We start from the raw sequence: 16,436 nt of genomic DNA on the forward strand, positions 1-16,436 counted from the left end.
GTTGGTGGACAGCCATTTTCAGGTCTCTCCAGAGATGCTCAATTGGGTTTAAGTCAGGGCTCTGGCTGGGCCATTCAAGAACAGCCACGGAGTTGTTGTGAAGCCACTCCTTCGTTATTTTAGCGGTGCGCTTAGGGTCATTGTCTTGTTGGAAGGTAAACCTTCGGCCCAGTCTGAGGTCCAGAGCACTCTGGAAAAGGTTTTCGTCCAGGATATCCCTGTACTTGGCCGCATTCATCTTTCCCTCGACTGCAACCAGTCGTCCTGTCCCTGCAGCTGAAAAACACCCCCACAGCATGATGCTGCCACCACCGCTTCACTGTTGAGACTGTATTGGACAGGTGATGAGCAGTGCCTGGTTTTCTCCACACATACCGCTTAGAATTAAGGCCAAAAAGTTCTATCTTGGTCTCATCAGACCAGAGGATCTTATTTATCACCATCTTGGAGTCCTTCAGGTGTTTTTTAGCAAACTCCATGCGGGCTTTCATGTGTCTTGCACTGAGGAGAGGCTTCCGTCGGGCCACTCTGCCATAAAGCCCCGACTGGTGGATTGCTGCAGTGATGGTTGACTTACTACAACTTTCTCCCATCTCCCGACTGCATCTCTGGAGCTCAGCCACAGTGACCTTTACCTCTCTCACCAAGGCTCTTCTCCCCCGATAGCTCAGTTTGGCCGGACGGCCAGCTCTAGGAAGGGTTCTGGTCGTCCCAAACGTCTTCCAATTGAGGATTATGGAGGCCACTGTGCTCTTAGGAACCTTAAGTGCAGCAGAAATTTTTTTGTAACCTTGGCCAGATCTGTGCCTTGCCACAATTCTGTCTCTGAGCTCTTCAGGCAGTTCCTTTGACCTCATGATTCTCATTTGCTCTGACATGCACTGTGAGCTGTAAGGTCTTATATAGACAGGTGTGTGGCTTTCCTAATCAAGTCCAATCAGTATAATCAAACACAGCTGGACTCAAATGAAGGTGTAGAACCATCTCAAGGATGATCAGAAGAAATAGACAGCACCTGAGTTAAATTTGAGTGTCACGGCAAAGGGTCTGAATACTTATGACCATGTGATATTTCAGTTTTTCTTTTTTAATAAATTAGCAAAAATTTCTACATTTCTGTTTTTTTCTGTCAAGTTGGGGTGCTGAGTGTACATTACTGAGAAATAAAATGAACTTTTTTGATTTTTGGAAAATGGCTGCAATGAAACAAAGAGTGAAAAATTTAAAGGGGTCTGAATACTTTCCGTACCCACTGTATATGTATATATAATTATAATTACTATCATTATATCTATAAATTGCTCATTCATACAGTAGTCTAATGTCCCTATCCATGAGTGGTGAGAGGTGAATTTGTGTATCGTACTTTTTCAGTTAAAGCTAGCTAAGTAGCCTTCCGTGTTTGAGAACTACTCTGTTTTTTCCATCGCCCACTAGAGGGCTGCAGCGCCGCAATAACCAGCCTAGTTCAAATGAAGGAAATGAACGAAATGACTCAAAAAAAGATTAGTTAATTTTAATGAACAGGATTTGAAGATTCGAGTCTGTCAGAGTAACTTTTATCATCACTAACTCCAGTCTGAAGGCTGAGCAGGACTGGACGGGGTGGAGTCACGTGACCACAGGCGATAGGATATTTCAAGGAGAAACAAAGTTACATGAACACACAAAATTAACAGGATTAAATAACAGAAATAACCAACATGGGGAAATTATGTCAGTTAGAGGCTCTGGACTTTGGTTTCTTACTTCTCAAATAATTGTTCAGTCCTAATAGTCATATGTCTATGAATAAATACATCTATGAGCAGTCAGTAATCTGATGAATGCTGGTACGTGACTTCCGTGTTACAAGAGAAAAGGTATGTGTTATGACAATTCCCCTGATACTCTCTTTCTGCCCCCAAATGGAGTTTGAGGTTGTTTTATTCTGCAGCCAACTAACCATTGAAAACTTGGCCGACTAAGACTCTTCTCATCAACTAACGCTTTAGCTGACTATTAAAGAGCAACCTTAAGAAGTACAGTGGTGACCTGGTGCTTTCATTAGAGTAACTGTTTGAGGCTGTATAATTTAGCTGTGAATGTTCATAATGAGTTGTGAAAGTGTCTTGGTGTTCAGATTCAGAATTCATCTGTTGAAAAGCTCCAAAACGTTTTTAGAAAAGAGGTCAAAGCTGGTGTTGAATTTTTATTATGTTAAATGAAAAATGATGGTTTATGTTCACTCTCACCACCTACTCCCTCTCATCTTCTTTCACGAGTGTTACATAAGAAGGCCGGCATTCACACCCAGAATGCTGATTCTCTCACTGACCTGAATCTAATCAAACACATCCATGTGGTCTAAGCCATCTCTTGCTATGGCAATGTCTGCATGTCCTGCTACAGGTCTCTTGTTGAGCTGTCAAAAAATTGTAACTGGTTGTGGTTAACTGCTTATTAACTTTTGTCACACGTGGAACAGGTGTCCAGTACAATGACAGGATAATCAACCTCCCGGCTCTGTAGGACCGGAAAGGATATCTCTCAGCGGTCATTCATTAGTCTCTCTTGTAATCTGACAAATGCTCGGCACTGAGGATTATGTTCTTTTTTCTATGCTTGTTTTCTGTCACTTCCCTATTTTAAAGTTTGTGTTCGGAGGGAAGGAGGTTTATTGAGGGAGAAATGGGTAAAGGGACTGGAGTGGAGGAAGAGGTGGATGTTGGGAAAGCACAGGCACGGGGAACCAAGGAGACAGGGGGCCAGGGAGCCGGGGAACACAGGGGCCGAGGAAGCGAGGAGAGGTGGGGGAACAGGGAGGACGCCGTGAGGGAAGTCCGAGGAGGAGTGGGCCAGTGGATGAGCCCAGCCGACTGAACGGAGGACGAGGGTGAGTGTACCTGGGAGGGAAACAGACAGAGAGACAGGGTTAGGGAAGACAGCGACAAGGCACAGGGAAACTGTGAAAAAACAAGAAACATGGAAGCCTGAACATAGGGGTGGCACCGGGTATGGAGCAACGACGATCAAGCGAGGATGGTGTGGAGAACCGGGGTTGAAATACAGGCAGTCATGAGATGATTACTGGCAGGTGTGGGAGGCTGACGAGGTGGCTGATGAGATGCAGGTGTAGGTAGTTGGTTGGGCTCAGAAGCAGAGGGAGAGAGAGCACACAGGGGAGAAAACACAGGGAGGCAGGCAGGGAACAGAAAACCAAGGAAAAAACAGAAAAACTGATAAAAAAGGAGAAAAAACCAGGACACTCACCGTCAGCCGGGCTGCCACCACAACACAAGGGTTATTGTTGTTATGTGTGTTATATGTGTGATACATGTGCATGGTAGAAGAAGTCAGGTCAGTGATAGTACAATAAAAAAACCCACCAAACTTACTAGAAAACAGCCAGTTAGAAGTAATACAAACAAAACAAAACAACAAGCTAGATAAATTAATATGTAACTTTTCGTGTAGGAAGTCGAGCAGTGATTCACCCTTTGTGCTTTGTGCCATTAACAAAGTAGCAACACTACAAAGGAAGCATCTTGAACAGAAGAAAAACTTCAATTGCAAGTGGGTAATTTATGGTCCCCAACAGGAAAAGCATTTTGTTTGGACTAAGATGATATATTTTGTGTAGTACAGTGTAAGTTTTCTAGGTGCATGCAATGTTTTAAATAAAGTGCTTCTGGATATTATTTCTTTAAGATGCATAGAATAGTGTAATAGTATTGTTACCCGAGTGTTCTATATAAACCTAATATGGAAACAATAAATTGGACGATAAGTCCAAATGTCTTAATTAAAAAGTTCTTATTTATTGAGAACATTTTGTTGTAACACTACACACAAAATGTAACACCTCCCTCCCTTCAAGTTCACTCATAACTCATAATGACCTCGACTGTGAGGCAACACCAAGTCAACAAACATTTTATTTATTTAGATATATTGTTTCATGTTCCAGTTCCAGCTGTGCTGTTGAGTGTACCCCTGTGATCTTGATTAGTGTTTATAATACTGAATATGTGTTTGTGTGTGTCTGTTTGTCACCATATGTGTCCAACAGAGGAATGATGACGAGGCTGTGTTGGACAGAGGAAGAACAAGATCCCAACAGGGAACCAGCTTTGGGCAGGAAGATCTTGAAGGTACCTGGACGAACACTGATTGCATCTCGAAAACAAAAAGCTTCAAGCACTGAAAGGCTGCTGCTGCTGCTTCGTCCGCCTACTGCTTTCCTCCTGACAGCTTTCTCATAGTTAAAAGACAAGAGCAGAGTGGGAGGTAGAAACTGTGGGTGTGCTGAGTTCGCAGCAGTAATTTCATAACCACTGAAAAACATGGACAATCAAAACAAAAATACAAACAGTACAACTGAGTTACTGAAGGACACTAGCTTTCCCCATGTGTATCTGCACACACAGAGAACAATATCCAGCTTTTCAGTGAAATAAAAAGGCTTCGGCTTATTGGTTTTTGAAACCACAAAATAAGTCGGGCTATTGCTATGCTGAACACATGAGAAAACTTTTGAGACGTGTAAGCACTTATAAAAAAGGTTATACACTGTGTCGCATTTCTTTAAAGAATGCATCTGTATTAAACCCGATTTGGATTTGCCCAATAATAAATAAAAAAATGGTAGGTATTAATAACTAATACAGTGCTTTTTAATTGACTATATTCAGAACAACATCCCATACACAGTGGGTAATGGCATGTTTTGGTTTTAAACTTTAAAATTTTTTCTTTTGCTTACAGAAGACTTTAATTAATTGCTTTTGTTATGCATATACCCAGCATTTTGGCATAGCTGCACTGATAATCCTGGAGAGCACTGTACAGACATGTTCTCTCTCTCACACACACACACACACATGCACACACACACACACACACACGTTTTTTATTTTTGAGTTTATGCACAGTAATTTACTAACAAGAATAGTAGATATGAACATAAATCCCTCATTATTAGATAATTGCAACATTACAATTTACACATCATGTATTTGAACTGATTCACACTGTCCTTCTCACAGCCATATGCACACACATCATGCAATATGCTTTACCATATATATCTCACTGCATTACTATGTAGTTTCATGCCATACAAATTGTCAAATGTGTTTGTATATTTGTCTATCAGATCACTCATCCCCAGTACAGCGCTAATTTTGTATACTTTTGATTATAATATTATAAATATATGCCCCTGCTAACCAAAAACAAGACATGTTGTTTTAACAAAAGGTTTAATTATTAGGTTTAATTCATATTTGCACACACTTAGTTATGTATTAATTGTTTGTCGATAAAATTAATGTTGATAAAGTTTGAAGTATGAACACACTACATAATAGTTTAATGGCAAGGACCCGGAAGAGATAATATGTCCTATTTAGTTTCATACATGTTTGGAGACAAGATGATTGTACACTATTAAAAAGGAACTTTTTCATGATCAGGGTGTAGCATAAATAATATAAAGCTTAATGGAGTAACAAAGAAGTAGTGCCAAATTGTGATCAGTGAAATAATAATGATTATCTGTAAAGCTCCTGATAGAGTACACATCCACCCACCCACACACACACACACACACACACACACACAAACAAACGCGTTGCAGTTGATCCTCCTCTAACCACTGTGTGATGCGTCCCCAGGCCACAGGACTCTCTACATCGGGGTCCATGTCCCCTTGGGCAGTACCAGACACCGCAGCCATCGCCGGCACCATCACCATGGAAACAAACACAGGAAGAGGAGCAGGGACCCGGCCCTCACCTTGGTGGAGGGTAGAGAGTCCCCTTCTTATGGTACTGGCCACAATCATGGACGTGCATGCATTGTAGCATATAATAAATATATTCATGCCTTTGGTAATTATCTCTTAAGATCCTTGGCATGACCATTCCTGTTTAAGCCACTCACTGCAATCCCTTGTGATCCCAGACACTCCCTCCCAGAGAGTGCAGTTCCTGCTCGGCACTGGGGATGATGATGAGGAGCATATTCCTCACGACCTCTTTACAGAGATGGATGAAATCTGTGTGAGGGACGGAGAGGACTCTGAGTGGAGGGAAAGTGCCAGGTACTGTTAGTCTGTCATCTCATTAAGGTAGCATCTACACACATGACCTACATGACTGAAAGCTCTGATTGAATGGACAGTGATCGGGAAATTCCCATGATCCCACTTATACTGATGAGAAATATAGCTGTGTGTGTAATGTTTGTGTTTCCATTACATTAAGTAATTGCTGTTCATTGTTGTAAATGCTAAGGGAGTTTACTTTTTGTTGCGCTCTTTCTTTGATAATTGTCAATGTAAATCAAGATGTAGAATTAATTTATCATGTAAATTATGGCCTTCTGTTAAAATGGTAACTCAGACACATTTTATTTATAGCTATACCCTGATGAGAGGCAGCAATACGGAAGGGGAGTAAATGAGTGAGAGAGAGAGAGAGAGAGAGAGAGAGAGAGAGAAGCTGTATGTTGGTGGGGGAACTTAGAATGAATGTGTGTTGTTATTGCAGCTAGAACAGATGGCCCGCCAGTTTTCCGTCTGCTGGCCTCCCCTGACTGGTTCTCAAACTTCTGTTACAGGTGGCTGAAGTTTGAGGAGGATGTAGAGGACGGAGGAGAGCGATGGAGTAAACCCTACGTAGCCACTCTGTCCCTACACAGCCTGTTTGAGCTGCGAAGTTGCATTATCAACAGCACTGTGCTGCTCGACATGAGGGCTAATACTATTGAAGAGATTGCAGGTAAATACTGTATTGAGACAGTTGTAGCAAATGACGAAATTACAGTTATTGTCAACTTAATTTAGAAAATATTGTCTTACTATTCAATCTTGTAAAGCTCATTTCGAAGTAAATAAAACAAAACTTCCCAATTCACATACTGCAGAGGTTACATGCGTTTTCTTAACACTGCTCCTTAGATTTGTTTGACGCAGTTTGTAATCCGCAAATATGAGATTAATCCTTCTTTGCACTAAATTCAAGTCACACAGGACAAAAGCCTCAGCCAGAACCCTGAAACACGTATCTAAATGGTTTGTCTGTGTCCACAACAGACATGGTCCTGGACCACCAGGAGCTATACTCACCACTGGGAGACGAGCTCAGAAAGAAAGTGCGTGAAACACTCCTGAAGCAGCACCATCACCAGAACCAGAAGAAGCTGGCAAATCGCCTACCGATTGTACGCTCCATTGCTGACATGGGTCGACGGACATCAGAGCTCCACCTGGAGAAGAATGGTAAGGAAAAGGGGACAGCTGTGAAACCATCAAATATACTGTATATCTTTAACGATTTTCTAAATTAGCATTTTTTCTTGTGAATTGTTGGTCACTTTATAATTATTTAAATAAAACATTCTAAGAAGGTCAAATGAGTCTTTGGTTGAACTGGTCACAACATGTTGACATACTATATGCAAACTCACTGTGAGGAGGGGGTCCCAAGTAGAGCTGTAAGTGAGGATTCTTTGTGAATGTGCAATATGTGTATGTGTCTTATAAGCATATGGTCTTAACTTGCGTATGTTCCCATCTTTTCTTCATTCTTGATTCTATCCACCACCCACCATCTGCCCACCCACCTGCCGCAGCCCCACTGAAGTCAACAGGTGCTGGTTTACACAGTATGCCCTTGCCCCTTTACCAGCTTATACTTAAATAACATATTGTAGAGGGGATTATTCTCTTGATTTTCTGGTGATACTGGCAACCCCAAATAGGCTGCTTTTGTTGATTTGGAGTGGTTGAAGATAAAAAAAACAATGTTCAAAAGTACAATCTATTAATATGCAAATGTGTCTGCTTTTGATCTTCACAGTGTAAGAACTATTTGTTTGAATTCTGGGGCTGAATTTAGTACAGGACAGGCTCGTATTTGGAAGCATTACTTGCCTATATCAATGCCAACTACATTTTATAAGCTTCAGGTTTGCCAACATTCCACATGACAAAATTAGTTACGCAGAACAAACAGTTTGTTACATTTTCTGGTTTACTGGAAATCAAGCTCATTTCGAGGCAAAAATTGCTGATAATCTCCACGTCATGCTTTGTGAGCTTATTAAACACTATAATTTGTGTTAATTTTTGGCCCTGCTGTTGAACGAATATAGAAATTAGGCCAGACCTGTCAGGCAGTTTGGCAGTAATCACGTTAACATGAGCCGGGTTTTTTTTTTTTTTGAGACAACAACAGTGATGAAAATCTGTATGGTTTTATCCACAACAGCACCGGTAAAAGCTGGCCTCTGCCCTCTGTGTGTGACCATTTCTCATGTTTTCCTTTATAGAGATAGTCTGTATAATAGGTCAGTCTCATTATATTTAGTGAAATCATCAGTTGCTGAAATTTTGAGAACATTTTGCAGTTGATTCATAACTTTCCTGTCTTGATTCTCCAGGTCAGATGACATCCTCCCAGTCCCAGTTAGCGGGTTCAGATGGGAAAGGGGATGTCAGTAGAGAGAACAGTTCTGTGGACTTCAGCAAGGTATAACACACACATTGCACAGGTGCACTGTAACACATACAGTCCTGTGTTTCTCAAGTTCTGTGTATAAAAAAAAAAACTTGACAAAGTAAAGTAAAATAAGTAAAGTAAGATTTTATATGCAGAGACATAAGATCATCTTATAAAATATTACTCAGTTTTATAGATGAAATGTCTACCAGTATATAAAGGTAGCTAGCTCCACCTCTATTAGCAACAATAAAATGCTGCCTGCAAATTCATGCATCCACAATAATAATTCAGTAATATAATTATAATTATTACCATTTTTGTGAACTGTAAATTCCTTTCATGCTTTAAGTATAATTTGTGGAAACATACGTATATTTAATTAACATTGTGAATGCTCGTAATTTATTTGTCACTCAGTATCTTTATATGTATTGATACTTTGTGTAAATGATCTTGCATCAATGTCGCAATTGCACTTCTGTCGGAGTGGTACTGAAGCCCAAATGTTATTCTTGTTCTTATGCCATATTTGCACTATATCAGCAGAGTTATTTAGTGTGTTTAGTGAGTCCATTGATGGTATTTTTAATGGAGAGAGCATCTAGCAAGGGATTAGGATTACAACCATGTTTCCAAGTATTCAGCATTAATGATAACCACATTACAACCACAGACAGCAAAAATAAAATCCTTTTTGAATCCATTTGCACAATGTACTGTATATGAGTTATTATTATATTTGAACTGTTTCATGTGTTTTGTTAGCTATATGTTATATGTTATATGAAATGTGTTCTGCTTACATGAGTGGGTTTTTAGAACTGTTGAACTGACTGAACCAAATCATCCACAGCAGCTTTTTTCTTATACATACGTATCTTGAACCGTCCTGAAGTTAATGTTAAGCGTCCCAAAATCAAAATGTTATTTCCTTGCTTTGTTATTATCCTCAATAGTTGTTAGTGACATAATAAATGATGATAAAGTCATAAAATTTATAAAACAAATAAAATAAATAATATTTATTTTTCTTGATTCAATCAAAGATTTAAAAACAAATGTTATCTGTTGGTTTAATTTTAATTAAGTTATTACTCCTGGATTTTAATAGCTCCTGTGTTTCAGCAGGTTTTCTGTTCATGTTCAAAAATTTCTACACATTCAGAATCTCTCCCACATGTCTGTGTTCTCTGACATGTCCAGAAAAAAATCATTATTTAATGGGAATTCAAAATATTTTTTTGATAAGTCTACCTGACCTATACTCTGCTGTGCTCCCCCTCAGACTGTTCTGAATGAGACAAGTGCACTGCACTTTATCGGAGATATAAACCGAAACCGAAACTTATACTTGTGATCAGGTAGGAATCTCAGCACAAATCCACATTAAAAGCGCAGCTCACAGTCCCAAACAGAGCCAGGCTGTGGATCAGGTTTTAGATGTTTATAATGTAAAACTCTACAAGCAAGTCTGCTGGCATGTCTCAGTGTGCGCAGGGGTGGAGGTTTACTTTACTATCACGCCGTAGGCTACGCCGAGTTGCATTAGCAGGGTGGAGATGATTCTCGACACTAGTCGACCTTATCAGAACATAGAACTGTTACTGCATGAGAATAAATAAACACAATCCCTTTCGTCCCAGAGGTGTCCCAGAGAATATTTCTCTTTGTCCCAAACACATTTTCTATTGTTCCCAGGTTGACAGGACGCCATTAGTCTCGAGCCCTGGTATCTTGCAACTTATACATTTAAGAACACTGCAGCAATGAAAAACCCCCTTTGCACCAGCTGTGTATTATTCTGTACATTATTATTTACAACTGTGTTATTATAACTGTGAGACAGTGAAGAGAAATGTTTTTTATGTAAGTCATGACCAATATGTCAAAAATATGCATGTGGATTGTGCACAACAGCTGCCTTAGAGCCATATAAACTCTATGAAGGAACAAACAGTCCATGTCATATGACACACAGTCAAAAATATAATCCAAAGGTCCAGGATTATATTTAGACTAGAATCCAGTCAAACCATTTAATTTGAGGCTTAATGTGATGATAAACATCCATTTACTTATAGAATATACTTTCTTTTTTACTTTTTGGCAGGCTCTCGGTCAAAGCAGCCTAGACAGTGAGCTTACAAGAAAGGTTTTCAAGGTCTTTTATACACTAAAACACTGTGCTTTGTGTCCTCTTTCAGATAGATCTTCACTTCATGAAAAAGATCCCAGTTGGGGCCGAGGCGTGTAACGTGTTAGTGGGAGAGTTGGAATTTCTGAACAAGCCGGTGGTGGCGTTTGTCCGCCTTTCACCGGCGGTCCTGCTCAGTGGGCTGGCTGAAGTTCCGATCGCCACAAGGTTACTGCTGGCTGATTCAACTAAACCAGTTCAGCTTCTGATATAAATATTTTTTCTCTGTCTGACATTAAGTAAATATGCATCTAAGTTAATTCTGATTTGACATTGTATTAATATCTGGTTTTGTTTTTAGGTTTCTGTTCATTCTTTTAGGGCCTTTGGGTAGAGCGCCTCAGTATCATGAGATTGGAAGGTCCATTGCAACACTTATGACAGATGAGGTATGAATTCACCTTGTTACTGTGTTACTTATTCAGTAATGTTTTGAAGAGGGTGGATTGGTTTGAATGTCAACCAGATGTCGTTACTCAGATTTTTTGCAGGCACTTTGCATAAATTCACAGTCCAGCAGAACTCAACAAATTCTTGAAGTGATGGAACATTTCTCAGCATGAAACACAGCTCAGAGCTTTTTATGACATGCTTTTGGCGATTAGTCAGCCCTCATGTCCTCCTTTTTGTCTGGATTTTAGGCCGCCATCCATCATCACTGAGGAAAATATGGGCTTTGACAAAGTCCAAACTTTGTTATACACTTTGGAATGAGTAGATTTGATGAAACTGGATATTTTATAAGGGATAATTGTGAGCCAACCAGCACTGTTGTTTAGCAGTAAGCAGGTCCTAATATGCTAGCCTGTGCTATCCTAGGCACATGTTTATACGGGGTTAAGTTAGTCCAGAGACATAAGTGTGAATGTGCCTGTTTGTTTGTTTTCAGTAAAGGTTGGCAGACATTCCTGCATTTAAAATATCCATGGGTCTGTGAAGTATATGCAGGTATGCAAGGTTGTCAAATGCAAATGGTGAAACTTGCACATACAGTGCAGCAAGTGCAGTGCAAATCACTGAGTCAAGGTTTGAGTCAGGAGGGCAGTCCTAATCAGCCTTCCTTATTTTTTTATTTCCAGGTTTTCCATGATGTTGCCTATAAAGCTAAAGACCGCAACGATCTGATCGCTGGGATTGATGAATTCCTCGATCAAGTGACAGTCCTGCCTCCAGGAGAGTGGGACCCGTCCATACGGATAGAGCCGCCAAAAAATGTACCTTCTCAGGTTAGTAGCAATTTACTTGGCTGGTGGTTTTTTATTTCTTCTTTTTCTTCTATGACAATCATGTGACAAGTAAGGTAAAATAAACTAACTGCTTAGGATTGTTTGTTAAACAGGAGAAGAGGAAGAAATGTAACGGATTAGTAGAGGGTGATGAGGAAGAGGCGGAAGGTGGCCACGGGGGTCCAGAACTGCAGCGTACTGGAAGGTGAGGAATAACAAAGGGGAAGAATGTTTTTGTTTAAAGTGAATTCTGATCACCAGTAGAATAGCGTCAAGTCTTTATACACAGGTGAAGAGAGATTATTTTCACAAATATGTTCCTTTTACTAAAATGTGGACATGCAGTGCTATGGCAGTACAGCATGCAGCCCACTCACTGCACTCTGAATACTTTGTTGCAGAGGATTTGTGATTTATGAATCTAATAGAAAATATATTAATCCCTGGCATGTGGAATAATTTAATACAAGTAAACTACAGTTTTATTTAAGATAATGCATTGCTATGGACATCAGTCTTTCCTTATTATGTGTTTTCTGAAATGTACAATATCAAATATAATTTTTCTACAACATGTACACTATAGTGCTGAGTGGTTATTTCTGGGTAAACTTGGTCTGTAGTTGTAGTTATAAAGTGGTTTCCATAGAAACATCCTTCCCTGAGATGTCTATTTGCAGCTCGACTTCTCTATTATAGAGGCATATCACACTAAGCTCAGGAGTTGAACATCGGGACAAAGGCAATGGAGGGAGAGCAAGAAAAAAAAATTCACATGTGACTAAATGACATGAGAGACAAATTTCTTTTTATATTCCCAGATGGTTTGGTGGTCTCTTTTTGGACATCAAGCGCAAGGCACCCCACTACCTGTCCGACTACACTGATGCTTTTAGTTTACAGTGTGTGGCCTCTTTCCTCTTCCTCTACTGTGCCTGCATGTCCCCTGTCATCACCTTTGGAGGACTACTGGGCGAGGCAACAGAAGGACGCATAGTAAATCACATCCTCTAAATGTTCACAGTGTTCTGCCAAGACTAGCTGTACACTGCAGTAAACTGTGCTAGCCTGTCAGTTAATTAAACCAGACAACAGCTGTAGCTCAATACAGTAAAGTATTTAAAGGTAACTATCCATCAAATATCTCTCTGTGCTTTCCCATTCCCCAGAGTGCAATTGAGTCGCTGTTCGGAGCCTCACTGACTGGAATAGCCTATTCCCTGTTTGCCGGGCAGCCCCTTACCATTTTGGGCAGCACAGGGCCAGTGCTTGTATTTGAAAAGATATTGTTCAAATTCTGCAAGTATGTTTTCTTTTTGTGTGACTGTACGCATAAATCATTTAATCTGTGCATTGCATCATTTTGTGATTACACTGTTTGATGTTTATCGGCTTGCTGTGAGTTACGTTTTGTGGACATTATTGAACATCTGACCTCCCAATGAGCATGTTCTGATTGTATGGACAAAATACCATGTCATTCCATTGTGATAATGACTTCCACTAATCCACCACATTACATACAGTACATAATCATTTTATGATATTTTTTTATCTCGCATATATTCAGCATTAATTATTCTCTTCCCCCTTTATCTCCACATAGGGAGTATGGCTTGTCCTATCTGTCACTGAGAACCTGTATTGGTCTTTGGACAGCTTTCCTCTGTATCATGCTGGTGGCTACAGATGCCAGTTCCCTTGTTTGTTACATAACGCGTTTTACAGAGGAAGCCTTTGCCTCACTCATCTGCATCATCTTCATCTACGAGGCCTTGGAAAAACTTGTCCACCTTGGAGACCACTATCCCTTTAATAAGAACATGAACCTGGACAAACTCACCATGTACTCGTATGTGGACACCAATTTTCACACTATATACTATTATACTTTGTAGTAGGGACAAAAAAAGAAAAATTGCTAAGTCTATTTCTCGGAGGTACTGTAAATCCCAGACAGATGAGCGATTACTTAGTAACCCAGATGTTTGTTTGTTACCACAGATGTTCATGTGTTGAACCTTCTGACCCTACCAATGGAACCCTGAAATACTGGGAGATCAACAACATCACTGTCTCAGAAATTTACTGGGAGGCACTGGAGGCCAAGGTACTACCCACGCCGACTTGGTTAAAAAAACAAAAACGGATCTGTCAGTCATGGAGGTTTTATAGGCACACAACACCAGGAATCACTGAGTTTCACAAAGACAGACTGAAAAGACACATTTGGATTTTCCACCTTAAAGTGGCATGCTCTCCCAGATGGAGGAAGCTGAACAGAGGAGATTAAGGGCATGTGGGCTGGATTATATTGGATTACTCATTGCAAATCACTATAAAAGCACATTTTTTGTACTCTGTGAAGTTTTTTGTGGACATGGATGCTCATAAACCCTATTTGTGGAAGCCTAGAGTTTGCTGGTGCATTGCTAATAATATAATAAATCAAATAATTGTGCTCTCTACCTGTTGTTGCAGGACTGTATAGAAAAGCGCGGGGAGTTTGTGGGCAGCGCATGTGGCCCTCATGGCCCGTATGTCCCTGATGTCCTCTTCTGGTGTGTCATTCTCTTCTTTTCCACCGTCTTCATGTCCGCCTTCCTCAAGGAGTTCAAGTTCAGCAATTACTTTCCCACAAAGGTAGGCTACTGTACTCTTCATACATTAGCACTACATTAGAGAACATTGTGATCCAAGCATCAAGACAAAGCTGCTACAGCAGCTAAACGTGGCTTCGGTTATGTAGTATAGTACAGTGGTACACTCTAGTGGTCAGATACAGGTACTGCGTAATAGAAAGAAGTTTCCTGGTTTGTTTTTATATTGGGTAAAATAAATGAAACTGGAAGATTTAGGGGCATTTACAATCATTTTACATGTTTTCCTCTCTATCAGGTGAGGTCCATCATCAGTGACTTTGCTGTTTTCTTCACCATCCTTACCATGGTCTTAGTTGACTATGGCTTAGGGATCCCCTCTCCAAAACTAAAGGTTCCCAGTGTGTTTAAGGTGAGCTAGTCCACAAAAGATTTGATTAACGCATTGCCAACTAACATTTTTCAACAAGCTGCTACTTATGTCTAACCAACAACAATCTTTGTAATTTTTGCCAGCCAACCAGAGATGACCGAGGCTGGTTCATCAACCCGCTGGGGCCCAACCCCTGGTGGACTGCAGTCATTACAGTAGTCCCAGCTCTGCTTTGTACCATCCTCATCTTCATGGACCAGCAGATTACAGCTGTCATCATCAACAGGAAGGAACACAAACTCAAGGTAAGGTCCTGTCCCAGCTTTGAGCTCTGGAAGCAGACTACAATAATAAGATGGCTTATATAGCATCTTGTAGATATGCAGATTTGAATTTAGCTTGTCTTAAAATGCTTTTAAAATAATGTTTCCCCCTTCAGAAAGGCTGTGGGTACCACCTGGATCTGTTCATGGTGGGGGTGATGCTTGGTGTGTGCTCTTTGATGGGCTTGCCCTGGTTCGTGGCAGCCACCGTCCTCTCCATTAGCCACGTCAACAGCCTGAAACTTGAGTCGGAGTGTTCAGCTCCTGGGGAGCAGCCCAAGTTCCTTGGCATCAGAGAGCAACGCTTTACCGGCCTCATGATCTTCACCCTCATGGGCTGCTCTGTCTTCATGACATCTGTGCTGAAGGTCATTATGTTATTTATGCTTTTTGACTTGTGTACAGTCATTCTCCCAGTATTATTGAGTGTGACATAAAGTATCTCACTGTAATTGTTCTACACATTTCTCAGTGCTTCATCCTGAAGACATTTAAGTCTTGGTTGATTATTGAGTGCAGAAGGTCCGCTAAAATAGAGCAGTTACTGACCTAACACTTTTGTTCTTCAGTTCATTCCTATGCCTGTGTTATATGGAGTATTCCTTTACATGGGAGCATCTTCTCTCAGAGGCATTCAGGTAAAATTATTTGAATTTCACTGTATTCAATGCATCTTTTTTTACTCACATTATACTGTAACACTTGATATAATTGACTTTGATATAGTTGTCTGTGGTATTAGCGGACAAATTTGAACTAACAGATGTTGAAAGTTAATTGCGTCACACACATCGCTTTTTTGTTTTGTTTCTCAGTCTTAATTCTCACACCAGGCTTGAAAACAGTCGTCTACACTCCCAAAACGTGATTATGACACACTTTCGGACCTGTGCAGAATTTTGTTTGTAAATATGAAACTTTATTGAGATTATCTGCATGGCTGATGTTAGATAGTTGGTCAGTGCGGTTAAACTACAATTTGCAGACGCTTCTACTGGATAATCTATGTAGACTGTTAATTCTCTCCAAGCCATGATAGGGGAGCGCCTCCATATTGTCTGGCTGCCAGATAAAAAGTGTTAATTGGCCTCTAGTGTGTTCCCAGCATTTACAGAACACCTGATTGTTATTTATTTTCCCTGGTTACTTCTTATTTTTTGCACTTTTTTTTAACTTTCTATTATTGGATTTGAAAAATATATTTAAGTTAAGAAAAATATATATTTCTTGC

General features: G+C 40.2%; 1 protein-coding gene across 1 annotated transcript in view; it reads left to right on the top strand.

Moving 5' to 3' along the window:
• Positions 1-16,436, top strand: part of LOC119904053 (sodium-driven chloride bicarbonate exchanger-like) — a 34,818-nt gene that overhangs the window by 13,525 nt on the left and 4,857 nt on the right. The window contains 19 exon segments of the mRNA XM_038720436.1: positions 4,052-4,133; positions 5,658-5,810; positions 5,947-6,085; positions 6,604-6,764; positions 7,079-7,264; positions 8,428-8,516; positions 10,694-10,851; positions 10,985-11,072; positions 11,763-11,909; positions 12,023-12,114; positions 12,731-12,905; positions 13,079-13,212; positions 13,516-13,761; positions 13,914-14,019; positions 14,391-14,552; positions 14,808-14,921; positions 15,026-15,187; positions 15,322-15,573; positions 15,775-15,843. Coding sequence (XP_038576364.1) covers positions 4,052-4,133; positions 5,658-5,810; positions 5,947-6,085; positions 6,604-6,764; positions 7,079-7,264; positions 8,428-8,516; positions 10,694-10,851; positions 10,985-11,072; positions 11,763-11,909; positions 12,023-12,114; positions 12,731-12,905; positions 13,079-13,212; positions 13,516-13,761; positions 13,914-14,019; positions 14,391-14,552; positions 14,808-14,921; positions 15,026-15,187; positions 15,322-15,573; positions 15,775-15,843 — 2,715 coding nt within the window.

The sequence above is a fragment of the Micropterus salmoides genome, unplaced genomic scaffold (genome assembly GCF_014851395.1).
Source record: "Micropterus salmoides isolate LMB-PRFRI ecotype aquatic unplaced genomic scaffold, ASM1485139v1 Ms_hic_scaffold_15, whole genome shotgun sequence".
Classification (NCBI taxonomy): domain Eukaryota; kingdom Metazoa; phylum Chordata; class Actinopteri; order Centrarchiformes; family Centrarchidae; genus Micropterus; species Micropterus salmoides.